The 27,712-nt window shown below is 33.4% G+C and overlaps 2 protein-coding genes and 1 long non-coding RNA gene across 3 annotated transcripts; all 3 read left to right on the top strand.

Annotated features, from left to right (window-relative positions):
• Positions 1 to 188: 188 nt before the first annotated feature.
• Positions 189 to 4,324, top strand: LOC122281925. The gene is made up of 4 exons (XR_006230342.1): positions 189 to 533; positions 1,722 to 1,766; positions 2,198 to 3,453; positions 3,644 to 4,324. It is a non-coding gene; the product is annotated as an uncharacterized LOC122281925 (long non-coding RNA).
• Positions 4,325 to 6,452: 2,128 nt separating this feature from the next.
• LOC122281920 (signal peptide peptidase-like 2) lies at positions 6,453 to 13,119 on the top strand. The gene is made up of 14 exons (XM_043093795.1): positions 6,453 to 6,766; positions 7,576 to 7,734; positions 7,852 to 7,963; positions 8,279 to 8,398; positions 8,613 to 8,764; positions 8,880 to 9,062; positions 9,275 to 9,309; positions 9,812 to 9,968; positions 10,387 to 10,440; positions 11,149 to 11,241; positions 11,352 to 11,494; positions 12,264 to 12,334; positions 12,569 to 12,652; positions 12,738 to 13,119. The coding sequence occupies exons 1-14, from the start codon at positions 6,620 to 6,622 to the stop codon at positions 12,854 to 12,856; spliced, it is 1,629 nt and encodes a 542-aa protein (XP_042949729.1). The 5' UTR covers positions 6,453 to 6,619; the 3' UTR covers positions 12,857 to 13,119.
• Positions 13,120 to 19,543: 6,424 nt separating this feature from the next.
• LOC122281922 (aquaporin PIP1-3-like) lies at positions 19,544 to 22,676 on the top strand. Its single transcript, XM_043093798.1, has 4 exons — positions 19,544 to 19,975; positions 20,142 to 20,440; positions 22,135 to 22,275; positions 22,372 to 22,676. Exons 1-4 carry the CDS (start codon positions 19,651 to 19,653, stop codon positions 22,465 to 22,467), a joined length of 861 nt encoding a protein of 286 aa, XP_042949732.1. The 5' UTR covers positions 19,544 to 19,650; the 3' UTR covers positions 22,468 to 22,676.
• The last annotated feature ends 5,036 nt before the right edge of the window (positions 22,677 to 27,712 follow it).

Genomic DNA, 27,712 nt, shown 5'->3' with positions numbered 1-27,712 from the left:
TTAAATTTATATATAATATTACTCTTTTATATTTATTTTTGAATCATCATTTCATACTCATCTACAATATCTAGGAATCCTTATGGTTGGATTAAGTGGTAAAGATGGTCTTGAAAATTCTATTGAGTGTAAATAATCTTTAGTAACTATAAGATTGGAGGATTTTGTTTTTTTATAGAATTTTTACAAGTAGATCATCCCTTGGACTGATCCGGACGCAATTCCCGATATCCGGTACAAATAAAAAGGGAAAATCTACGATGTCGTTTCGAGAGGGGTGAAACGAAGCTATCTTCAATTCTCTTCTTTGCCAAATGCAACTTCTGAGAGGGAGCGACTGCTGACAGTGAGCAGTGACGGACGACTGACGCAGCTGCTGGTGCCCCAACGACGTTTGTAGCGGTGGCAACTTCTTTGCCAAATGCAACTTCTGAGAGGGAGCGACTGCTGACAGTGAGCAGTGACGGACGACTGACGCAGCTGCTGGTGCCCCAACGACGTTTGTAGCGGTGACGGTATTGCCAACAATACAGGTAGCTCACTCTCTCTCTCTCTCTCTCTCTCTCTCTCTCTCTCAGAGTTTGAGCTCATATACTATTAATAATCAATCCGAGGTATAGGCAATTGAAATTGATCGTCTATTAGACTTATGCTTAGTTGCCTTACGTAAGCATAATGGTGTTCAGTCAATTGCTAAGAACATCACGCTCCACAAGGTTTTAAACCAACCAAACAACACCCCCCACACCCCCCCCCCCCCCCCCCCCCCCCCCCAACCACCACCAGCACCAGCACCAAACCAAAATGCAGTTTGTCTATGTTTTGTGCATATGGGAATCAGATGGGCAACTCTGATTCCAATATTTTTGGGGTATTGGGAATAATGCCTCTTGGAAGTCAAAGACTTAAAATGGATAAACTCATGTGTCATGTGAAATGAATCAGTTTATAAAATCAAGGCAATCATTCAACTAGGTTCTTTATAATGTAATGGATGACACTTTGTGTTTCCTGCATTTGCTGAAATTTCAGGGGATCATTACCTAGTGAACCCATTTATGTACAGTCCTGGGAGTGGATATTAAAGTGATTTGGTTAGGGTCTTATCCTTAAGCATTTCGCATGAGTTTCCACTTCCAAGGCTTGACCCTGCACATTAGCGCTTGGCCGCCCAAGACTTGACCGTTGCATTGGACTCTGCAAGTTCTCTTCCATTGGTTATCGTGGTTCCCTTTCATTCCAAGTAGCAAATCTACTGTTTTCAATCGAAATTTGTGTTTCTCCTACGAACTGTTCAATAAATAGTCTATGTGCAATTTGGGTGCCTTGTAACAGAACTTATCCATTCGTGTATCCCTTGGGAGCGCACTGTAAAAGATTTTTGAAAGCATTATTCCCTTTTTTTTTTTAAGCCAATGGTGATGGCTGTGATTGCCTTTGTCTCAGTTATTTCAATTCGAAATAAATTGGGGAAGCATTCCATCTCTTCAAACCGCACTGCCTTCTGAATTTGCCAACAATTTGATTAGAGTCAGCATCAAACTCTTCTTTATATCCATTTGTTCATCATTTCTCTTTGTATACTTTCATAATTTTGATTAGAATCTGTTGCGCCTGTTTAACAATTACAAACAATGTACACATTATAGAATCTGTTATGCCTGTCTTTTTTTTTTTCCTAAGGTGAACACCCGCTTCCTAATTGATGCTTCTTGCTGCAGCTTTACCACTAATACCTTCGAAGAGCTAAATATACTGGTCATCGGGTATGCAAAGTTCTTATCTCTCATTGTCAGATTACACGTGCGAGTGGTTAGGCCCCACATTGACTCGTAATGATTGTTTTGGGTTCAAATATGCCCTACATCTTATGATATAATTTGATTATCCCCTCGATGCAGTCTATATCTCTTAAAAGGGTGCCCAAATATTAGATATGTTTCCTTTCAGATAACATACTACCTACATCTATCGATTCAGTTCTCTATCACCTATGGGCTTGATGCTAGAATTTTTGCAACCACTGGGTTGGTTGGATGGAATGTTAAGTACAATATACATGCTTCTGGTCTGTATAATAGGTTATTGGGGGATGAGTGTTCACTATATTAATTTCATTTTTGATTTATGAACTTTTTTCCAATAGTATGAACATGCAGGAAACTTACCTTGGGCCATTGTATCTTTTATTACGCAGCAACATGATATAGAGCTCCTCGTTGATCTGGTGAGATAGCAATTCAAAAGACACATGCATGAGACAGATCCAGAGAGGATTCAAAAGTTGAAGGATGAGTTTCTTGAATAGATTTGCACTTCTGTTACAGTTATGTTGGGAATATAGTGGCAATGGTGTCTATGGCCATCTTATATATTCAAGTGCATTTTACTGGGCTTTGTTGATCCTCCAGTGCATACTTTTTCATTGTTTGTTTTTCCTGTTCTGTTTTGCATGTTTAATCAGAAAAGTTGGATTTGGCCTCGGATGTTTCAAATAGATGCACAGACACATTATTAATCTGCTTCTTTTGATTGGTGGAGGTGTTAGCAAAGGTTTAATCTTTGTTTCCGTTGTTTTGCCAGCACAACAAGGGGACTTATAAATCACATACTATATGAGTCTGAGAAGATGTCTGGTCGTAAATTCAACAAGACCTCTTGATGTTCTTCGAAAGTTCTATTTCGGGGTTCTTGTTTGCAGTATCAGATTACATTTTGGTAAAATTAAGTAATAACGATAGAGATTTGAGTGGTACAGAGGACTTCTGTTTTAGTTTCATGTCGCGGGTGTTGAGCTATCATATTGATTGAAATCTGCATTCTTGGAAGTAGACTTGCCTTTCTATGTTGTTCATTTTCCATTTAAGATGGCTATCATTCATTATATCAAACTGATCTACATATACTAACCATATGGTTTATATGTAAAATTGGTGAAGCCTAGACTTCCATCTTTTTGTTTGTGGTATTTATAGTCTTTTTTAGCGATTACAATTCTATTGATCATGACTTAGAATCAATTTGACACCATCATCAATGATCAAAGTCAAATGCATATTCAGTTCTGGACATTCCTTCCCTTTATCTGATAATTTGTGTTTGTAGTTATGAACATAGGTTAAAAATTCAAGAGTTTCAGATGTCGGGGATTTGAACAAATTATACAATTCAAAAGGTGATCATTTGATACAATGAAAATATCTTAAGTCTACACAAGAAAATCCTTTAGTTTCATGGTGGAATTGTTCTGTTTGGCGATGAAGACACATTGGCGCAGGTGGTGAAATATTAGCTTCAGTTGATATAAAGCGCAATATTGGACGAAGGCTTTGAAACTTGATTTGACCGTTCTCTAATCTCCATTCTCTAGTCTCTTCAACATAATGAGAATAATGTTTAGGGAGAAAGCATATGATCATGCTAATTGGAATTTTTGTTACACAAACTTGCGAGGTATGGCCTTGGTGACAAATGGTGCTCTTGGATTTAAATTTTGTATATACACTGTATGTTTCTCCTTTTGGTGAATGGTACTCCAATAAATTTTTTTTTATTGGAGAGATTGAGGGGTTTGAGAAAAGGTGATCCCCTATCTCCATTACTTTGTATTTTTATAATGGAACTTTTATTAAAATGATCACAGGTCTCATGGAAGGTGGATTTCTATCTAGATTTGCATTGGGGTGAAGCAAGAACTGCCACTCTTGAGATGACTAACCTCTTATTTGCGAAAGATACTCTTGTCATTTGTGGAGCTAACTAAAATCACATTCAAGCTTTAAGGGTTCTCTTATTTACTTCGAATCAACATCGGGCTTGAAAGTGAACTTGGTCAAGGTAGAACTAGTTCCAGCTGGAAATATTTCAAGTTTATTGAGCTTGGCCAATATTTTGGGGTGCAAAGTTTCAACCTTGCCAAAGAAGTATCTCAGTCTTCCCTTAGATGTTCATTTAGGTCGAAATATATATAGGATGAGGTGTTGGAAAAATGGAGCATAAATTGGCTAGCTGGAAGATCATGTACTTTTCCAAAGGTACTATAGTTACTTTGATTAAAAGTACTCTTTCAAAATTCTCCACATATTTATTATTATTATTATTATTATTCTCACTACCCTGTAAGGTGGTTCATTAGTTAGAGAAATTACAAGATTTCTTATGTGGAAATGGATGAAGAAGTTAAGTTCCATTTGATTGATTGGGCCGTGGTTTTACTTGGAAGTGCGAATGAGGATTGGAAATTCAAAACTGGTTTTCAATAAGGCCTTATTGGGTAAGTGGTTGCGAAGATACCAAAAACAAAAGGGAGCTTTGTGGAGGGTTATAAGAGTCTTGTACTGATAGGTTGACTGATAATTGCAATTTTCTTTTACATATTTTTTAAACATCTTTAAACATTTTTTTAAATACACAAATTCACTAATAATTACTTCCTCAACCACTAAGAAGAAAAAAAACATCGGTCAAACTATTGATTCATTAAGCATTTTTAGGATTATAATATATCTCAAATATGATGGATATTGGGAAGAACGATGCTTGAATGAGGTGAGCGGATCACATGAGTTGGGGCTTTCGAAACACAAAAAGAGGATGAACAATCTTCGCTTGATATATATTCTTTGTAGTTGGAGATGGTTCCATAATTAAATTCTAGCATGGTTTATGGTGTGATGTTCAAACCCTAAAGAAAGCTTACCCAACGATCTACGGTATTGCACGGAGACAAGAGACTTCAATTGCAGATCTTATGGGGTTTATTTAGTGGTTTCCCTCAATGGAATGTTATCTTCTATAGGGCTACATAAGATTGGGAAATTGACACATTTACTAATTTCTTTAATCTTGTATATAATTGTAGAGTGAATGGGAGAGCTGACCAAATGTTTTGGTATCCATCCAAGAGAGGGAGCTTTACTGTGCATTCTTTCTACAAGTCCTTTATGACACAAAATATAAATTTGTTCCCATGGAAGAACATATGCTTCCCGACAACTTTTTTCTTTGTATAAACAGCTTTAGTAGGGAAGATCCCCACCCTCGATAGCCTAATGAAGCATTGAATCATTGTGTTGGATTAGTTTTATACTTGCAAGAAAATTGGGGAATCCATGAACCACTTATTATGGCATTGTGATGTGGCTATGAGTTTATGGAATGCTATCATTGCTAGGATGAGATTCCATTGGGTGAAAACAAATAGAGATGAGATAGGAGTTTTGAGGATTATGAAAAGACAATGGATGATGGTGGAACCTTTTTTTTTTTAATTTATTAATACTTTATTCTATTAGTCAATTGTAATATTTTAAAGGCACGAATGTACATAATTTTCTTATATTTTTAGACACTCACGCGTAGATATTATTCTTGTATATGTATCGGATACTTGGAAATGCCTATTTTTAATAAAGTTGTTACCCACTGACAAAAAACAGTAAAGGACGGTAACCAATAACCATTGAGTGGTTACCGTTTATGTATTTTTCCGCAATTCTCCCACTGAGCTTATGTGCACATACATCTAAAAAATATCCATACATTTTTTTTGGGTTATTTACTTATTAAAATCATAATTAGAATTTAAAATAAGAGTTTTTCATTCTTCTGTATACAGTTATTTTTATATATTTTATTTATATGATTGATCAAAACAGTTATTTTATATTAAAAAAAGTGACGTAATCAATCAAATTAATGAAAATCTTAATAAATATAAAAAAGTGAAAAAAAAACCCGCATTTTCATTAATGACACCGCTATAACTATTTTCTAAAATTTTTTTATTAATAATTTAGTATTTAAAATAAGTCATTTTACCTCCAAATTGACGTGCCATCCGTATCACCAACATAGAACATGATAATGTTTATTAAAAAATAAAGAACATGATGATATTTTATTTATATAACAAGTTTATAATCAAATTTTTTTGTATAAATTAAATATTAATTAAATTATAAAAGACTATAAATTATGAAAACATATAATTTATAAAAAAAGTAGAAATTGATGAATTTTGAGGTAGATCATGGATACTTCGTAGTAATAATATAAAGAATTTTAAAATGTATGTTCATAAACTCAAGTAATGCATCGCTTTAATTATTAAAATAAAAGTTGATGCAACATGATTTTATATCATTAGTATGTTTAATGTGTTAATCAATTAGTTTACAAATAGATTTATAATTAATATAATTTTTTTGTATTTTAATGTTGATTGATTGATTTTTTTTATTATTTAATTAATAATGCTAAATATAGTCTTCGTTTATGTAAATTTTACATATTTTTATTAAAGAAAAATGGGATTTATTATATAAAATAAATAAATATTTTCTTGTTAGTTATAATTTCTAAATTTGTCAACTATTTTTCAAAAGGGTACTCAATTATTGACTTTAAGACCACACAAATTCCTATTTAAGATTTGATCCCCGTGAACTAAAGGCAGCGTTGTTTTTATTTTCACGAACAAAATAAAAGCTTCTCTCTCTCTCTCTCTCTCTTTCACTCTCGCTCATCCTTCCAGGCTTCCTGTGTGCTCCGAGGCTGTGATGCAGAGGAAGAAGACCCAAAAGGGTTGGTGAATCTCGTGGAGGCAGCTCAAGAATCCATGGATTTGCAGAGGCGTTGCTGGGTCGTCTTCTTGTTAGCTTTGATTTCAATTGTTTGTCATCCTTGGAATGCGAGAGCCGGGGACATAGTTCACGACGACGATTTAGCTCCCAAAAAGCCCGGCTGTGAGAACGACTTCGTTCTAGTAATACCCATTTCTTATTTCCGTGATTTGTCATCTCGGTCTTGCTTAATTTGTCTTTTTTTCTTTAATTATTGGCTTTTGTTGATGGGTTAGTTGTATCGAAAAATACTATTTCGCTAATTATAAAATATATCAAATTTCATTTTTTTTTAAATTTTATTTTTAAATTTGGAGCTAATATTGCACCCACTTGCAAACGGAGATGGTGAGCTCATCTTTTTTTTTTTTTTTTTTTCAAAACCCTTCTGTTGTTTTTTCCCGATTTATTTGTTAGCCTTTAAAGACTTCAATTGGTCTGGAGCTTAGTTTAACGTTACTTCATTGAGGAAAGGTTTGTACATATTTTCCTCCTCCAGAATTTGTGCTTGTTTTTATCTTTGCTTTTGTTTTCTTCTAAAGACTTCTGTTTCACTTGAGGTTGGGGCCTGGGCTTTGGTTTTTTCCTTTTTAACTAATTTTTTTTCTATGCATTTTACATTCAGCATTTTCTCCGGTGGTTGCCGGTTTGTATGTATCATATAATAGAGGGTACTAGACGCTTGGATTTTTAAGTGTTAATGATACCGCTGACTCAGGTAATCTAGCTTTGAGAATCCTACAAGGCAGAAGTTAGAATTATGAAAAAACTTGTCTACTTTCTTGAGTCATAATTGGGAACTTTCTCAAGCTGTGTGGATTGGCATTGAATGTACGTGCTTTTGGTGAGCCAATACTGGAGGGACATGTACTAATGATTTGGAGCCTTATATCTCCTTTAATTTAGTCTTGCATATTTTCTTATCTGTAAATCGAACGTTTCTTATCTTTAGGTAAAAATTCAGACTTGGGTTGATGGCATAGAGGATGCTGAATTTGTTGGTGTGGGTGCTCGATTTGGCACTACCATTGTGTCAAAGGAGAAAAATGCAAACCAAAGTCGTCTTACTCTCTCAGACCCAAGTGATTGTTGCAGTAAACCAAAGAAGAAGGTTTTTTTTTTCCCTTCTATCCCATACATTCTAGATGTTTATATATGATCGTGCTTTTTGGGAAAATGTACTTACTGATGTCAACATGTGCATGATACTGTGATTGGGTGTTGTTAGCTTGCTGGAGATGTTGTAATTGTGCATCGAGGGAACTGCAAATTCACAACCAAGGCAAATGTTGCAGAAGCTGCTGGTGCTTCAGCTTTACTCATTGTAAATAACCAGAAAGGTAATCAGCATATCTGATTTTGTTTTTTGATGCACGTGTTGACAGTAGAGTATTTAAAGGTAAGTAAATAAACTTGTTATAATACCTGAGAAAAGAATTTTGAATAATGAATAACATTATCCCTTTTTTCTTAACATGTATAAGGGTGTTATATATTTTTTTTTGGTAAGTAATATAAGGTTGTTACATTGATTATCTATGATAAGCTAAAATTCTTAGATAGTGGTCCAGAATTAAATTACTGAAAGCTAAAGGTCTAGATATACACCTTTATTCACTTTTTTTTTTTTTTTAAGTTGTTTCTTTTTCCTTCAGAACTTTACAAGATGGTTTGTGAGCCAGATGAAACTGACCTAGATATACACATTCCTGCTGTCATGCTCCCGCAAGATGCTGGTGCTAGTTTGGAAAAAATGCTAATGAATAGTTCAAGAGGTAAGCATTTCCTTGTTCTTCATAATCACAAAGCAACAGGGAACCAGATGTCCAAAAGGATTTTTGTTAATCATAGATTTTTTGTTGCTTTGAACATGTAATTATCTATTTGGATCTCACTCAGGCGACAAATCTGTGGCATCTATTTTAGGTGCATAGATTTTCCCACTGCTGCTTTTATACAGCTTACTTAATTTTCCGGCTTTCTCTGCAGTGTCTGTGCAGCTATACTCTCCACGGAGACCAGTAGTTGACATAGCGGAGGTATTTTTATGGTTGATGGCAGTTGGTACCATCTTATGTGCATCTTATTGGTCCGCATGGAGTGCTAGAGAAGCAGCTATTGAACAAGACAAGCTAATAAAGGTCACCTTTTTCTATTCCTAGCTAAATAGGTTTAGCCTTTCCTAAACTAGTGTTCTTCTCCTTCTCTTTACAGCTGAAAATACTGGCTAAGTTACTATATATCTTATTCTTGCAGGATGCTGTAAATGAAATCCCGAGTACCAAGGCCATGGGCACTAGTGGTGTTGTAGACATCAACATAACATCTGCTGTCCTGTTTGTTGTTATTGCTTCATGCTTCCTGGTTATTCTGTACAAACTTATGTCATTCTGGTTCGTTGAGCTTTTGGTTGTTCTTTTCTGCATAGGCGGTATAGAGGTATTCCCTGCTTCATAATTATGAATTTGCCTTCATGCCTGCATTTGTATATGGACACGGAAAAGCATTACACAAAAGTAATATGAACCTTGACTCAAATCTGAACATATTTGACTCGGTTTGTCTTTGTTACATTATACTCTTTTTAGTCTACATTTTTTTCTCTATTGTTTCTGAGTGAAGCCTAACTTTGTAGTTCCTTGTATATGCAGGGCTTGCAAACTTGCTTGGTTGCTTTATTATCAAGGTACATAGTATCTCTTCCTGAAAAATGAGTCAAATGGCTTTCAGCATGTTACACAAATATGTATTGGAGCAACTATTCAGACACATGGGCACTTGCTGGCTGTTGGTATAAATGTTGCATCTTTGCCTTAGGAGGCTCAGTGCTTGCACTTTTATGTTCCCTTACCTGAACTCTGTTACATTAGATGATCGGTAGAAGCTTAACTAGGCCAACAACTAATGACGAACGCCCTCTTTGAATATGAATGTTTTGTCCATTAACCAATCTTCTTTATATATGTGCAAAGTCAAATGCACAAGCTTTTAAAATCTCAACTTAAAAAACTGTAAATTTTTTGTAGCTTTGGCAAAGATTACTGTGTTGGCCCCTGTTTCTCTTCATGTGCTTCTATATCTTTCTTATTTGATTACTGATTTAAAAGATTTAGTACGCTGTTAGATGAGAGATTTTGTTTCTTAATTTTTTTCAATGTCTATAACTAAATCTCCACATCCTTGTGCAGGTGCTTCAAACGTCCTGGAGTTTCATATATCAAAGTACCTTTCTTTGGAGCCGTCTCATATCTAACTTTGGCTGTTTCTCCACTATGCATAGCATTTGCTGTTGTTTGGGCAGTTAAACGAAATGTATCCTTTGCCTGGATCGGTCAAGATATACTTGTAAGGATAAACTTCAGTATGTTGCTTTTATTTTTTTCAATGATTAGAAGTATTACATAAGAGACCAAAGGGTATTACACAATAGGTCTGTAAGTTAACAATGTTTATCAATGGTACACATTAGCTCCTTTAGATGACAAAAGAGTTCACACATCTATCTTGAGTTCTTGATTGCAGCCTTTTTGATTCTTTGAGTTCTTGATTGCAGCCTTTGATTCTTTCTTGGATTCTTTTCTTTAGCCTTGTCTTCACTCCTACACCCTTAGCCAATTCATCATTCCTTAGACAGTCAATTGCTATTGACTGCAAATTTAACATAGGTTAAACTTGTGGCCTGAAGCCTGTTCTAAGTTATCTTATTGACTTTTAGGATAAGGTGTGATGACTAACACTTATTTGTCTTTTACTTGTCAATCAGGGAATTGCACTGATAATCACTGTCCTTCAAATTGTACATGTTCCCAATCTCAAGGTACTGATTCAAACTCCCATCATTTTTTTGCTGAGGAATGATCTGGATGAGGCTGTCTTTTTTCTGATGTCTCATATCAAACATTATGATGGTGTGCATAAAAACAATATCACATTAGTAAATTGCACGAGACGCTGTATGTGCATATCCATATCTGTTCATTTGAAATTTCGAAAGAACTTTCAGTAGGCTGGGACTTAAGTTTGCACATTGGAGAGCATATTGGCATTGTTTAATGTGTTCGACTCTTTGGGTCCACTAAGGCTGAGAATAGCTTGTGGGTGAAATCTTTATTATTATTTTATGTTTTTATGTCTTTATGCTTGATGTTTTTGTCTTTATTATCCTTGTTCCATCTCACAATAGATAAAAGTTTAGAAATGGTATGTATTTAATGAAACAATCTTCTTAAAATGTTCTTCCATAGGTAAAGAATGGTAGTTTCAAAAATTCAGGGTAAAATGGAGATTTATATGGATAAATGTTTTTTTTTTTTAATTTTACTTTATTTTTTTACGCACACTTCTCTTTTGAGATGGAGGGGGTTTATTGACTAATCCTTTACAATTATTTTGTAACTATTTTGTTATTGATTAGTTTTACTTCATGTCAAGAAGTGTATAGATGGAATGGACTTGAAAAGCATTGATATGCCTAAGAATTGAGTAACCATTCTTCTGACTTGATTCTTAATAATTTGGTAATCAGGTGGGTACAGTTCTTCTCAGTTGTGCATTCCTATATGACATCTTTTGGGTGTTTGTTTCTAAGAAGTTGTTCCATGAAAGTGTGATGATTGTGGTAAGTAATCAATATAAGCTTACTCTACGACTGATCAAGATAAATAGTTTAGACTATTAGGGCCTTCAAATGCTGAAAAGAACATCCAATCATTTATATATTTTCCACAGGTAGCTCGTGGTGATAAAAGTGGTGAGGATGGTATCCCAATGCTACTGAAGATTCCACGCATGTTTGATCCTTGGGGTGGATACAGCATCATAGGATTTGGTGACATCCTATTACCTGGACTGCTAATAGCGTTCTCTCTTAGGTCAAAGCTCCTTTTCTCCTATGCAAGATTTTGTTCTTAATTGCTTTATACTTGTTAGCTTGAGCTATGAAAGAGTGTTGTTCTTTCTGGTGCTGTCCAATCTCTAATCGTTTTCCCCTTTTTTTGGTTGGGTTTTAAAAAAGTAAATATTTTTATTTTTCTATGGTCGCCCTTTTTTTCTTTGCCTGATTGGGCAGCTGTAATCTACATGTTTGGATTGTCTAGCTTACATGGAGTTTTACTTTTAGCCATAATTTATTCAAAGAGCTATAGATTTAAGTAATAAAGTTGGTTGATTTTAAGAGTATGAGAACCAGAATAATAGGATAAGAAACTTCAATTAATTTATTCATTGTAAGTGATTGTTCTTATGCTTCCTTGGAGTGTTGATTTGTTTTTGAATGCTCAAAACGCCCCTTGTTTGACCTAGAAGATGCAGGACAGAAATTTTAGTTCTTACAACAGAAATTCCATGTGGCACTGACCCCAGTATATCAAATCCTCCATACCCGTTGCCAAAAGGGAAAAAAAAAAAAGAAAACAACGAAGAATCTAGATAGTTGTTAGATTCCAGAATTTCATCCGTTTCCCTTTTCCGATCATAATTGCAATTTTAGCATGCTTTAAAGTAGTGCCACCAATGAGGAAACCTTATTGCTGTCCCTTCTGGTTGTGACTCTTTTCCAATCCTTGGGTTCTTAATCTAATCTGTACTTTGATGATTCTTGTGGTGGCATATGTGTATCAATATCTTGGAATATCCTTGCAGGTATGATTGGCTGGCAAATAAGACTCTACGAGCTGGATACTTCTTGTGGGCAATGCTTGCATATGGATTAGGTAAGAAATGATAAACAAGTCTCCTTTCTCTTGTTGCTTCTCAAAAAGTCTACTTTCTCTTGCTGTTTGTTATAATTATAATTATTTTTATTATTATTTTGCAAAGCAACCTCGACCATCCTTATCTGACAATAAGACTTATCATGAAAAGATACTAAGTTGACTATACTATACACATCATTTTCCAGTGTCTATCATCACATCTTTCATCAAGCAGGGATTGTTTTTTGGCAGGTCTTCTCATTACATATGTGGCATTGAACTTGATGGATGGGCATGGCCAACCAGCATTGCTTTACATCGTCCCATTCACCCTCGGTAATTTTCGTACAGCAAGTCCCGAAGGCCATATTGGATTGCAAAATGTCTTACTGTTATCTGGTCATTTTTTTGACATATGCAGGAACATTCCTGGCATTGGGGAAAAAGAGAGGTGATCTCAGAGTCCTGTGGAGTAGAGGAGAACCTGAGAGGCCCTGCCCACATGTCCAACTCCAACGCTGTGAAGAATCCAATGAATAAAAAAATAAGATCAACTTCATGTATTATGTCATCGTGTTTTCTAGCGTATTTGCTGATATTGGAGTTCTGTTATATAGCCCACCAGCTTAGCATAACATGGTAATTTGTATTTACCTTGATCTCCTTTATATAAACTAGGAGCTCCTTGTCAATCAAGAAATGTATGTATTTGACCTTTTTGAGGTATTTTTTTACCCATTGATGCATTAAATCAAGATAAATGATATATATAGTCTTAGGGTCTGCAAGCTTTGTAGACTCATTTTGAAAAAAGTTGGTAAATCTGAAATTTACATGAAAATTTTATTTTTTTAATGGCTTTGCTACCTATCATCTTACACAAACACAACACATGTTTTTATTTTTTATTTTTTTATTCTTATTAAACCAATTGAGCTTTTCTACTCATCGTCCATACTCTACACATTTGGTAAAGGAAAAAAAATAAAAATATCATATGGTGCATGGTGTAGAGAAGATGATGGGTATAAATTTTCTTTTTTTAAGGGTGAGTTATATTTTTCAGATAAAGTACAGAGATTTGTACATTTATTACTGTATTCAGCATTAAATTAGCATTAAGGAGTTTGCTTAATGTAGAAGTTTGTAGTTGACTTTTTATCATTATAGTGGGCCTCATAGTAAGCAGTATGTTTTACCTATGCACTTGTAACTAGTGAAACTTGTGAAAGGAGGAAGGGGCCATGGCTCTCTCCATCGTGAAGGAGTGCTTTGTTGAGGAGAAGGAATTGACCTTTGTTTTTCATCTGTTCTCTTTGATAACGCAGCTTGGCATGTTTAGTGAAATGACACTCGTTAATTTTACCAGAGTATTCCAAAACAAGTGCAAAGTCTTGGGACAGCCTGATTGTGAAAGTCCAACAAAAAAATCATTACACTAGAATATACCCGAATATATTTTGGTATAAACTTGCCACAAAGATTAGGATTATATAGAAATTGATGTAACTACAATATGATACATTAAATGAATAAAATATAAAGGTACAAGATAAGAATGTGTCAGTGTCATTGTGAGCAGAATGTGTCATTAATATATTATTGCTTGTAATAGAAGAGAATAGTATATATATTTCTTTGGAGTAAAATAAAAAAATTATAAAAAAAAACAGATTGTAAGTTCATCACTTGACATTAATTAGTGAACCGTGAAAGTCAAACACAAGAGGTTGTTTGGATTTGAAGTTTATCTCAATTTATTTTATTTTATTATTATAAATTTTTTAAATTTTTACATCAAATATAATAAATAATTTAATTTTTTTAAATTTTAAAATTAAAATTATATTAAAAAATTATATTTTAATAATATTTTATTCAACTTTTAAATTTTATTTCATCATATCTCTTATCAACTCAATTCCCTGTCCGAACCTCCCTTCCTAACCTGTATTTAAAAAAAAACAGTAGGTAATCGTCACCATTTTCTTCTCATTATTTAAAATGGGATTTCTCTTTCTTGGGTTTAACTTGTCAGGTAGATGGACCCATGAAAGGGATACTAGTCATAAGAAATTCTTAGTCAATATGTATTAAAAACTACTATAATTTCTTAGTTCCCATTAAGGCATTTTATATTCTTAGGTCAATTTGTCTTGATACATAAATAAATGAATAAATAAATACTTGTGAGAAAATGTATCCTACTTCTAAAATTACAAAGTACAATATAAAAGGTTTCTCCCCCTAACTTAAATATAAGTGTTAATGTCGTATTTCATGTCTTTAGACTGGGGTTTTAGTAGTTTGGATATTTGGTCTTTGGCCTAGAAAGACAAAGAAAATACTGATGGGAGGTGGCCCTTATAGTGGCCGAAGAGCTTCTGATGCCAAAGTCAGTAATACTTCAGGAGAGTATGCAGATGGGTAGTGAGAGTTCAGAGAAATCAAGAGTATAACTCTTTTTTGATACTTATGGGTTCTCTATTATACCTAGCTTGAGAATCAAGCAGCCATGCCCTGTGGCTGGGGGAGGGGATGTCCTCCTAAAATCCCTTATGTCATGTTCATTTAATGCGGCGTGACCATTTGAGGAACGCATTTAATGCAGTGTGATCCTATATTTCATATTAGGGTTCAGTTTATTTGAGATAACGTGTTCTTCTTCTCTTTTTGCCAGCATAAATTTCCTGCACTTCTTGGTTAATGGATTTGACCTCTACTTCGAGGCCCCGAATCCGATTATACAGGTTGAGAACCCTTTAGCCGAGTTGACAGATGGCTTGTTCCGTACAAGCCTCTGAGTATTGGGCTCAACCTCTGTGCCTTTTGGGTCCGGGGAAAAATCTCTTAATAATAAGTATCAAAGATTTAAATACCATACCGTACCAGCCACTGGTCCGGTATAGATATTATATCTATTTCGTATTGCCCTAAATATTAGCCGGTATTTCGACTTTTACTTTTATTTTTTATTTTTATTTCTTCAAATTATAAGTTTATTTTTTATTCCTAATTCAGACTAGGTTATGTATAATATATATATATTTATGTATAATTTATTCATATATAGACTATTATTTTTGAAATATAATATATATTTATATATATAATTTATTTATATATCGACTATCCCGAAACGGTATCGGTATCGAAATATTTCATTAAAATGCCTTGACCAGTACAACATCTGATACGGTATTCAAAACTTTAATGAGTATATCCCTCCTCATGGTCCATATTAAATAACGGTTGAATTAATTTCAAACCACGGATTGGAGGTGCTCTAAAATGTTATATGATAAATTTGAGACTTAAAAAAGAATATTAAAAAATGAAACTTATACTTTTAATATGGCTTGATATGATAAATTAAATCTATTTTATAATAAAAAGAGTTTTCAATGTGAAATTATGTAAATTTATAAAAATAACTTTTTTCGTGCATACATATATATATATTTATATATCTCACATTTTCATCTCTCATATTATATTATAATATAGAAGAAATATTCCATACATATCCTTTCCTAATAACATTAAATCAAAGTATAATAAACATCAATAAACCAATTGTTAACACTCCCTTTGTGACAATATTCCAAAAAACAAATGATTGTAGAGAAATGCCATAAAGAAACTGTATAAAAGTAAATTTGTAAATTTATATAACTTAATATAGTATATGAGATTGTAAATTATTTTTATTATAAATAAATCTAATATAACATATCAAACTACTTGAATTTATAAATTTATTTTTATAAGATTTTTCGTTACTAGTAAAAACTTTATCGTTCATGATAGTGTAGCATGAAGAATTAAAATATTGCACGTGCCTGTAAACCATTCCGTGCATGTAGCAACACTCGTTACTACTAATAATAATAACAATAATAATAATAATAATAATAGATCCAATTAGTAAATTTTATTGAATATTGTAAGTAACATTAGGAATTTAGGATAATTTCGGCCTGTTTGGATATTGAGATAGTCTCAACTCATCTTATTTTACTTTATTTCATTTCATTTTAATATTTAAATATCATTTAAATATAAATAATTTTTAATTTCAAATTTTTAATTTTTTCATATAATCATAATCTAATCATTATAATTTTTTCAAAAGATAAAACATAATAAACAATTCAATTTTTTCTTTCTTATTTTTCAAAACCCAATAAAACATTTTAACTATAACTATTTTACCATTATTCATAAATTATTTTACTACTATTAACATATTTATCATTTAATCTCATTTATGTGTGGTTTGGATAGTGATAAGAGACTAGATGATATGGTTTTGAATAAAAGTTGAATAAAATATTATTAAAATATTATTATTATTTAGAAATTTGAAAAAGTTGAATATTATTTATTATATTTTATGTAAAAATTTTAAAAAATGATAATGATGAGATGAGATTAAACATTTTCATTATCCAAATAGAGAATATCGAAATGAAGCCTTAATCTTGAATGATAAGTTTTAGTAGTGACTAGCGAGTTATGAATAATCCTTTATCTCTATCAAGGCTTTGTTTGAATAATAAGTTGAGTTGAGATAAATTGTATTCTTTATAAATAATAGTGAATTGAGATGATGAAATGAATTTTATAAAAATCATCTAAAATGAGTTTATTTATAAAAAATTGAAAAAAGTTGTAAATTTTGCGTGTAAAGATGTGTTTGAATTGAAAAAAATTATAAATATTAAATATAAAGAAATTTTAAATTGAATGATATTTATTGATTTGTAAATTAAGTATTTATATATTAAATTTAGATTAAAATTAAATTAATGTTAATTTATTTGAATATCTTCCAACATCCAAACAAGCCAAAAAAAATTATATTTGACTTCTTCTAAATTAAGCGATAACATTATAAATTATTCCTTAAGAACTTGATGTCAGAGATTATTAGATAATTTTGTTTAAGATGTATACTATCATTAGTAGTTGAGTATATCTATAAAAAGTCGAAAATAAATTGTCATGAAAGGTTATTGGGCTTAGGTCCTTGCTTTGGGGGGGGGGGGGGGGGGGGGGAACTGGGCAGATTATTAATGGCCGAGTGGGGCCAAGCTGACCTAGTAAAGTAGAAAAACAGGAGACACTGAAATCACATAGGTAGCACGTGGCCACATCATAGAGGTTTGAGTGTTGTGTCCGTCAGCCTGCATTGAGCAGAGAAGCCACTGGCCGCTAAACAAAAAGAAAAAAAAAAAACAAAATTAAAAAACTTTTTGTTGCTTTCAAAACCAAAGTCTCCAAAAGGCTGAATAGGCAATGAAGGTGGGCCCCAGATATTGAGGGCCGCATGTGAGTTTGAGGTAAACGCATGACCCCCCACAAGGTATCCAATGAGTGCGAGTGAGTTGTCCATCCCATCTGGCAACTCTTTTTTATTTTTTATTTTTTAATTTTTAGGTAAAGATGATTGCAATGAAAAATATGAAAAAAAATGAAAATAGAAAAGAAGAAAAAAGAAAAAAGAAAAGTTAAAAGAGAAGGGCATGTTGTTTCACTTCTACTCTCTTTCAATCATGTTAGGTCATGGAAATAATTAAAAACCTAACAAACTAAACAAGACCAACTTAATTCTATGATCTTATATGTTGTTAATTGAATATCGTATCATTATCTTGAGCCCTCTGACATTTTATAATGAAAATTTATTCGATTAGGAAAAAAAACATATCTCCTGTATCATATTTGATTAATTAAATATACATTATCTAAGTTATATTTTTTAAGAGTATTGTTATATATATTTATAAAGTGTGTAAGCGTCGTGCAGTTATTTTAAAAAATAGTAAGATTTATTATTAAAAAATAATTTTTTATATAAATTACATTTTTATTTATTTTTTTTTTTCAAAATGATTTAACAGTACCTGTGCACTCGTAATTTGATCTATCATTTCTCATTTTGTAAAATCGAAGGCTGTGATAGCACCCTTGCAATTAGGAACATTTTAGAGTTGCAAATAGATTTTTGTAAATTATTCTTAATAAACGATCATTTATTAAGAAGTTGTTGTTTTTAGTGTAGTAAAATCAAAAGATGTTTCACCTTTCAACACATTCAATAATGCATGATAACCCCAAAAAAAAAAAAAAAGTTTGAATGTCATGGTGACCAACTGGCTCTGGAAAATGGACCCTTCTTAACAAGGACTAACCAGAATGCTAAGGTAGTCTCCCTTCATTATTTCATATCTAGCCGTTGGCCCGTTGCCACGTGCTTGCACAAGGTTGTCACTTTCCTAACGGTCACAAAACGGCCACTTTCTTCGAGCCATCCGATGCAGTTCCCGCTTGTGGCTGTGATTGCCCCAAGTCTTACCGTCTCGAAGCTTGAAAGTATCCCCGTTACTGAGGCCAGAGAGAGTAAAAAATAGAGGAAAGAAGAAGAAAAATATTTAGGCAAGTTTCCAATTATTTCATGCTTAAAAATAGTTCAGATTTACGAGATTTATCACATTTAAAAGCTGCAAAACCACAAAAACAAATACTTAAAGTTCACTGAGATTGACCACATCATCTGGCAGAACCCCTTTAATTTTCAAAATTTTTCATGGATTTTATTTATTTATTAAATTGGAAAATTTTATTTATCATTCTTTATGTTACATATTAACATTAATTTGTCATGATTTATTTTTATCTATTTATTTAAATACATATATTAAAGTATTAATTCGTATATTTAAATAAAATACTAAAAATAATAAATTAGTATTAATTAGTATGAGATAATAAGCAATATTTATCTGAATTTCTGAATTAGGTGTAAGGTCAGATGGCCAACGACAGCTAATCGAGCTCATCGTAGAATTTCAAACCCATTAGGAACATAAGAATGGTACCATTAAAAAACTAATAATAATAATAATAATACTTTGCTAGAGGATAAGAACAAAACCAAGCAACCAACCGGCAAACAGTACCTGTCAACATCCTCTGCACTTTCCAGAACAATTCCTGAATAATTTAGAACCCCGCCCCCCCCCCCCCCCCTCTCTTAGTTTAAGCAAAATAGTTTAAGCAAAATAATTATCACTAAACACTGTTAATTTCTTTTACATAAAATGAAAACATTTAAAAAAAAAGGAAAAAAAAAAAGAAAAAGGAAAAAAAAAAGACAGCCCATTTTTGCTTTTAGCCAGATAATAGACTCCCCGTCTATAAAACCCCCTTAACCTTCTTCCCTTCTCCACTTCACAGCCTTTGTTCGAGAGTGCTGAGGAAAATAGCCATCTGTTTGTTTGTTTTCTTGAGAGAGGGAGACAATAACTCAGTAGTAGTGTGAGGGAGAGATGGAGGGAAAGGAAGAGGATGTTAAGCTTGGAGCAAACAGGTACGGAGAGAGGCAGCCCTTGGGCACAGCTGCTCAGACAGACAAAGACTACAAGGAGCCACCCCCAGCTCCTTTGTTTGAGCCAGGGGAGCTTTCCTCTTGGTCCTTCTATAGGGCTGGAATTGCAGAGTTCGTGGCTACCTTCTTGTTCCTCTACATCAGCATCTTGACTGTTATGGGTGTGGGCAAGTCTGAAAAGTGTAAAAGTGTGGGTATCCAAGGAATTGCTTGGGCTTTTGGTGGTATGATCTTTGCCCTGGTCTACTGCACGGCCGGTATCTCAGGTTAGCTTTCCCAACTCTCCTTTTAATGGGTTTTTCCTGCTATGTGTAATGTGAGTCTGACTTTCTTCAAGCTGCTATGGACTTTTTCTTGGAGAAGGGCCATGGAGCTAAATGTTTTCAAGGAAGATGTTTAGTAACCCAAATATTTGTGCTCGTTTTGCAACAGGTGGACACATCAATCCTGCTGTGACCTTTGGACTCCTCTTGGCAAGGAAACTCTCTCTCACAAGAGCCCTATTCTACATCATCATGCAGTGCCTTGGAGCCATCTGTGGGGCTGGTGTTGTGAAGGGATTCGAGAAGTCCTATAATTTCGAGCGCTTGAATGGTGGAGCTAACTTTGTGAACCATGGCTACACCAAGGGTGATGGCCTTGGTGCTGAGATCGTTGGCACCTTTGTCCTTGTTTACACTGTCTTCTCTGCCACTGATGCCAAGAGAAGCGCCCGAGACTCTCACGTTCCTGTATGTATTTTTTGTCCTCTCTTTGTTAACTTTATCGTGTCTTCTGCCATGTTCTTTTCTCGTGAGTGCTTTGCAAGGGCTTTTGATGCTAAATGTCTTGATGTTCCACGGTCGCTTCTTGTGCTATTTACTAGACCTCGTAAAAAGTATTGTGTTTCTTATTTGTTTTCCCCTTGTTTTTGATTGGCACCAGGTGCCTAGGAACGTTCTTCTGATTAATCCCAAGGGTGAACTGAATCTATTTTCTACGAGTGCACTCTGCATAATTTAAAGAGAAATCTTCTAATCCGATGGGGCTTGAGATTGTTTGCCCCAAACAAAATTTGAACCTTAGATTATGTCTGAACTTTACGACTTGACCCAACCCTAGAGGTTTTGATATAAATATATATATATATATATATATATATATATATATATTATGTATATAGTTCTCCAAAAGCGACAATTTAACTTGTACTCTCAATAAATTAAATAAGCTGCTGGGTTCCATGAAATTTGCATTAATTTTTTTTCCTTGGTTTTCTTGTTTGATCTTGTTTCTTGCATGCTCTGCGCTGTGATGGCTTTGTCTGTGTGTGAGATATGTGGGGTTCCTTTTAGGTGAGAGACCTCGTGGGTGTGCGGCCCACCACACATATAAAGCACTGTAAGACACTACGACCAAGGCCATGGGCTTTCTTTAGTCTTTATTAGGTTGGCGAGATTAGTCTCTTCTTTATAGTCCCTTGGCACTCTGGCTCTCATCCACTTTGGATTAGAAAAGTATTAAATGACTAATTAGTCTAGCATATACTTGTCCATCCAATCCATTATCCACCGTTAATTTCGATAGACTACTGTTAAGATTAGCGTGCCGTGCAAATAAAAGGTATCTTAGTATCAGATATTCATGGCAGTAGATTAAAGATTGGAAGTCCCAACTCGTCATTGATGTGACACAAGTACTCAGTGGCGGGGCAAGTTGTTGACTTTTATTTAATTAATTTCACCCATTAAAAACTTCATAGGCGCATTTATATACATTGCACTTGGGCTAAGCCCCTATTATATTTTAGAACAGTTTTAGATATAAATAAATTATATAAAATAAATTAATTAATTAACGTGATTTCGAGACATAAAATGAGAGACATACATTGAGACGAGTTTTGTAAATAATATATTAGAGTAAATTATGTCGATTTATGAGTATTATTTTTACGAGATTCTTTTTTTATAAAGCTATCTAATAAAATTTGTTTCTCAACCTAGATGGTAGCTGCCCCCCAAAATTTGAAAAAAAATATATATATATATATTAATATTTTATAATTTAATAAAATGACATTAAATTTATCTTGTATGGGGCCATGGGCCACCATCTAAAAAATTAATTTGGCCCCTTATTTACGAAATCATCTTGATCTTATAAATTATTTACTTATATTTTTTTATTATTTTAATAATATATATTGTTCTTGACATGATATGTTTTTTTAATATTTTTATTTTAAATTTCATAGTTTTATAAAAAATTGTATAGAAATATAATTAAAAACATTGTTATACGACAAATTCCTGGTTCCGCCGGCCTAGCAATACGTAGTATATATGATATGACTGGATATTGATGCATTAACTCAATATTCAAAGCTTGAATACTCTTATTTGTTTCTTGGTTCTAATGCAGTGTTTGATAAAATGATCTGCAGATTTTGGCTCCACTTCCTATTGGGTTCGCCGTGTTCTTGGTTCACTTGGCCACCATCCCCATCACAGGAACTGGTATTAACCCAGCTAGGAGTCTTGGAGCTGCCATTATCTTCAACAGAGACCGGGCCTGGGATGACCAAGTAAGTATATGTTATGATGACATTTATTCCTTCTACTTTTTCATGCTTTTCAGCCGATGAAATGGATAACATTCTTCTCCTCTTTGCTTTAACCAGTGGATCTTCTGGGTGGGACCTTTCATTGGAGCTGCTCTTGCTGCGATGTACCACCAGATAGTCATCAGAGCTATTCCTTTCAAGACCAGGGCTTAAGATTCTTTGGATCTCAACCCATCTATGTTACTTATCTCTCTTTTGTTACTTTTTTTTTTTTTTTTGTCTTTCCCCCTTCTTTGTTGTGTATTTTCAGAGCCATATATTCCTTCCATGTGCATGTGGTGTTAAGGTGTTAATTATGCGTGTAAATTATGCCATTTTAAGTTTGTGACAGCTTTTAATGGAGAATTCTTTATGTTTTTATATTCCCCAGTTTCTATTAAAAATTCGCTGCCGTTCTTCCTCGGATCCTCTCTCTCGTTGTGCCTGGGGCAAAGTGAGCATCATAATGAGCAAAGCCTTTTTAAATTCACAGTACTGAAACAATTCTGTATGTGTCCCAAGTCAGTTGTGGTCCGACTCCTCTCCTCATCTGCCGTTCTCATTATGTTTTGGAATTAATTGAGGTAAAAGAAAAAAAAAATGGAAACACCAGGTTGTCTGAATGATTATCTTTATATGTCAGATCAAAGACCTAAAGGGCTCCTGGTTTGGCTCCTTTCTAACGAAGTTGTGGGTTGTTGTGGGGGGGGGGGGGGGGGGGGGGTGGGTGTGGGGAGTGGGTGAGACGTTGAAACGAAAGGTGTATCTGCCCCGACACCTTTTTTGCCCACTAAAAATGTGTGGAGTGTTAGAACAGCTAAAGGGAAATATTTTCAGGCTAATGTATTTTACGATTATAGAGCATTACTCTGAATAAATAATCCAATAACAATACGAAAGATTCTATTTGTAGCTAAAAGACATCCAATTTGATTGGCACATTATCCAATCTTCAAAATGGAGGAAAGGAATTAGAAACTCTAAATGTATAGAAAAAAAAAAAAAAATTCTATTTGTGGCATCATATATGTGGGGGGGGGGGGGGGGGGGGGGGGGGGTGGAATTGGCACATTATCCAATCTTCAAAATGGAGGAAAGGAATTAGAAACTCTAAATGTATAGAAAAAAAAAAAAATTCTATTTGTGGCATCATATATTGGGGGGGGGCATGGCAAATTTAATATTTAGATTATGCATGGCAAATTTAATATTTAGATTTTTGTATTTTAAAATTTTACAAAATTGATATAATAATTCAAATTTTTAATATTTTGCAATTTACCTTCATTAATTCTCTCATTAGAGAAAACTAATCCGGACACGCGTCAATCTTTGATTGCCTAACAAAATTGATATGGGGGGGATCATATATTTGTGGCATCATATATGGGGGGGGGGGGGATGCATGGCAAATTTAATATTTAGATTATGCATGGCAAATTTAATATTTAGATTTTTGTATTTTAAAATTTTACAAAATTGATATAATAATTCAAATTTTTAATATTTTGCAATTTACCTTCATTAATTCTCTCATTAGAGAAAACTAATCCGGACACGCGTCAATCTTTGATTGCCTAACAAAATTGATACTCAAAGTTGCAATTTATCTTTATTTAATCTCTCTCGTTGGAAAATTAACGAGAGGACACGCGTAAGTCTTTGATTGCCTAACACTCACACATTAGTAGTATTCTTATTAGTCAATTGGAAAATTGGCATATGGTGGTCTGTTTTTCACATTTTCTTGAATTTCATGCATAATAATCGGTGGTCTTTCATGTATAATTATGACGGGTCTTTTATTTTTAATTTCATGGATAATTTAAACGTAACTTCAAGTAGATGGGCAAGGCTTAGAATTAAAGAGGAAAATTTTCAACTTCGATTATTATTAGCGTGTGTTGAGATTCCATTAAAAGTGAGTGGAACATATAAAATTAGTGAAACCGAAGAAAAAATTACAGCCAAGTTCAAATACTTTAACGCCAAATTTAGTAAATTTAGGCAAAGATGATGATTTCCATGCAATATTTTTAAATTTGGATCGAACAAGGCCTTAAAGTTGAGAAAGAGAAAAGAAAGAATGTAGTAGGATTCTCTTTTGGTACTAAATCAGATGAAGGAAAACAAAAAGATTAAAATTGTACTTATACAAGAAGCACGTGATCTACCAGATAGATGCTTTGTCTTAGGCAAGATGAAGTGTGTATTCAGAAAGAGAATGTGCTATTTTATAAGGAGTAAGTACTGAATAAATAAAAGAAATAAGAAGAAAAAATTATGACGATTAATGCATGTGTCATGCTTCCAATGCTACAATAATACTATGTTCAACAACAAATAGAAATCTTTGCAAGTCGTGGCAGGAGAAATTAGTTATAATGTATTTTGTGGACAGCACAACGCCGTGGTGGTGGACTCAGCACTTGGCAGTACCCAAACAGTGCACGGCGTTACACCTAGATCGCGTGGATCTTGCTGTCACGCAGCACCATCTGGTGTTGCTCATTGCGTAGCACCACGTGCGGTGTTTTGTGTGACTGGTGCTACTTGTTGTTGAATCCAAGGTTTCAAATTTTGTGTAATTATATATCTACACATGAATTTTGATGATAACAAATGAATTTAAAGAATAAAGAAGTTTCAAACTCAAGTTGTCTACATAATGGAGTCAAACACATCAAGAAAACAAGCATGATCAAAAGGGAACAAGTTCACATTAAAGTTATAGAGTAATGTTGTAAATCTCTTCAAAATTCAAAATTAGGATTAATGCTCAAAATTAATATTTTATCATAAAGCATTAAAATACATTTTCCACATGTGCATGAATATTTTTGAAAATTAAATTTAAAAATTTTGAAAGATGGTTGATTGTCATCTTTTACATGTGCATGCCTTGATTAAAGAGTTGAACTTTGAAAATATTAAAGATGATTAATTTTCATATTTCACACGTGCATGTTTTATTTGAATATTTTCAAAAGTGATTGATGCTTTTTTTGACTTATGCAAAAGGTAGATGATTTTGTTTGAAATATTTGAAAAGTAAAGTGTGCTCCTTTTGTCATATGCAAAAAGTAAAAGATTAGGTTTGAATTTTTTGAAAAGTAAAGTGTGCTCTTTTTGTTATATGCAAAAAGTAAAAGATTAGGTTTGAAGTTTTTGAAAAATGAATGATGTTGTCTTTGACAATTGAAAAAGAAGAACCTTTTATTTGAATTTTTTAAAAAAGTGAATGATGTTGTCTTTGACATATGAATTTTTTTTAATTTGAATATGAAGTCTCATATGCCTATAAATAGATCATTTGAGAATTTCACATTTACAACATCCAGAGCATACAACATTCATTCAAAACTTTCATTCTCTCTTCTGAGTCTTCTCTAAGCATTGAGTCTTAATTCTTATTCATTTTGAGAGATATAGTTTGCGCTGTATTATTCTTATTTCACTCATTGAGGAGTGTTTTCTGATAACCTACCCACTATCAACTCTTGTATAAGAAAAATGGTGTATATAACCTTTGTGCGTGTAGAAAGTGTTCTACACAGAGAATAGTTGAATCACCACGTGTAAGGTGATTACAAGTATAGAGGGTGTTCTATACGGATCCTTTGTAGCGGTGTTATTCAAAGGTGTAATATGTTTCCATCTCCACCTGAAGGAGGTTGAATAGTGAATTTGGGGATCTTCAAAGGGTAGCTTAAGGCGAGGACATAGGCAGTGGGGCCGAACCTCGTTAACATACTGAGTTTGCTTCTCTCTTACCCTTGCTCTTTATATTTATTACTGTTTCGTATTTTATTTATATTTTATATTATATATTTGATTTATAATTGTTATTTTTTTAAATATAACTCAATTCACCCCCCTCTTGTGTTAGTCATCTGGACAACACTCGTAATGAGCTACATGGGTAGTGAGATCTCACTGTGCCCATTTGGGTAGCATGGCATCGATGCACATTGCACCATGAGCTAGTCCGAACCACCTCTCACAGTGGTACGGTCAAAAATTACTTCATGCACTCGGAAAAAATATTCTCAACATGCAGTGCATTTTAAATAGATTTGATCAAACAATGCGAGCAAAAGTTAAATCGGGAACAATCAATCTTGCTCTGATACCAATGTTATAAAAATTATATCAGAATGTACAATGGAAGCGGTATTACCTTATCAAAAATATCTTGAATCTAGTGTGATTGTTTTACAGATTTTCCGACGTTGTTGATCATCCAAAATCTTTACGTATCGATAGTGGAGTGTGCTATGTGTTAATATACCAGAACAACACCCACATATTTCATAACTTAGATGTCAGGACTAGAGAGAACCATTTTGAGAGAGAGAGAGAGAGAGAGAGAGAGAGAGAGAGAGAGAGAGAGAGAGAGAGAGAGAGAGAGAGAGAGAGAGAGAGAGAGAGAGAGAGCTTGTTCATCCAAGTCAAGTATCCAAAGTGGGGGAGGGGCTATGTAGTGTAACCCCCTGGCCAACCATCAAGCCTCATGAAGTGGCTCACTTCATAACCCCCCATGAGAAGGGGAAGGGGTGCCTCTTTCTTACATCTCGTTATCTCAAATTTTTCGTCACAATCTAAATTGATAAATGTAATTTTGTGAAAAATCCAACAATCCATTGGGAGAAAATGAAAAAAAAAAAAATTGATTTCATATAGAAGTTTGAGTTGAAGTGAATAAAATTGTTGAGGAAATGTTATATTTTACAGTGGTAAAATATAGCCGTTAAAAAAAATATCCGTGGGAAGAATATGATCGTTGGAAAAAACAATTAAAAATCTATATCCGTTGGAATAATATGAACATTAAAAAATTAATGTGTACTTTTATAATAAAGAATAAATATTCCCATTACCATTATAATTAAATAAATGAAAATATCAAATTCTATATTTTAATAGAATAATGATATATTTAGATAGTTTGTTATTTGATTTTATTGAAAAATTGTTAGTTATTTTTTAAAAAAAAAAAGTGAATTTCGAATCAAAATTTGGACAAAGAATAAGTAGGCCACTGTAAAAATATATATGATATCGGCACCAAGCTCACAAACTTTCCATTAAGAGATATAAGAAGAAAATAGCTTTATTGTCATTGAAATTAAATTTATATTTACACTAGAGAATATATCTTAAAGATGCCAAAACACTTCTAGGTCGGCCCGGTTTGGATGATCTGGGCTGTACCTCGTCTTTTATCCGCTTATTTAAGCGGTTAGAAATAAAATCTTATTTCTTAGTAATGTTACAGTAATACCATAATAACGCTAACTAACATATTTTTGATATATATAATTATTTATTATAATTTTTTTATTTTATTGTGATATATAATTAGAAAAATATATTTCAAATTTTATAAACTATAGTATAATAAATATATCATATTATA

Source organism: Carya illinoinensis, chromosome 11 (assembly GCF_018687715.1).
Source record: "Carya illinoinensis cultivar Pawnee chromosome 11, C.illinoinensisPawnee_v1, whole genome shotgun sequence".
Lineage (NCBI taxonomy): Eukaryota > Viridiplantae > Streptophyta > Magnoliopsida > Fagales > Juglandaceae > Carya > Carya illinoinensis.
The sequence above is the reverse complement of the archived record's forward strand: the minus strand, read 5'-3'. Positions and strand labels throughout refer to the sequence as shown.

Bases quoted from the DNA above. Each gene is read 5' to 3' on its own strand.
- LOC122281920 (XM_043093795.1), top strand. From the start codon at position 6,620: ATGGATTTGCAGAGGCGTTGCTGGGTCGTCTTCTTGTTAGCTTTGATT. The intron at 8,765-8,879 runs GTCACCTTTTTC...TTATTCTTGCAG, and splicing joins AACAAGACAAGCTAATAAAG to GATGCTGTAAATGAAATCCC. The intron at 10,441-11,148 runs GTACTGATTCAA...TTTGGTAATCAG, and splicing joins TACATGTTCCCAATCTCAAG to GTGGGTACAGTTCTTCTCAG.
- LOC122281922 (XM_043093798.1), top strand. From the start codon at position 19,651: ATGGAGGGAAAGGAAGAGGATGTTAAGCTTGGAGCAAACAGGTACGGA. The intron at 19,976-20,141 runs GTTAGCTTTCCC...GTTTTGCAACAG, and splicing joins CTGCACGGCCGGTATCTCAG to GTGGACACATCAATCCTGCT. The intron at 20,441-22,134 runs GTATGTATTTTT...AATGATCTGCAG, and splicing joins CCCGAGACTCTCACGTTCCT to ATTTTGGCTCCACTTCCTAT.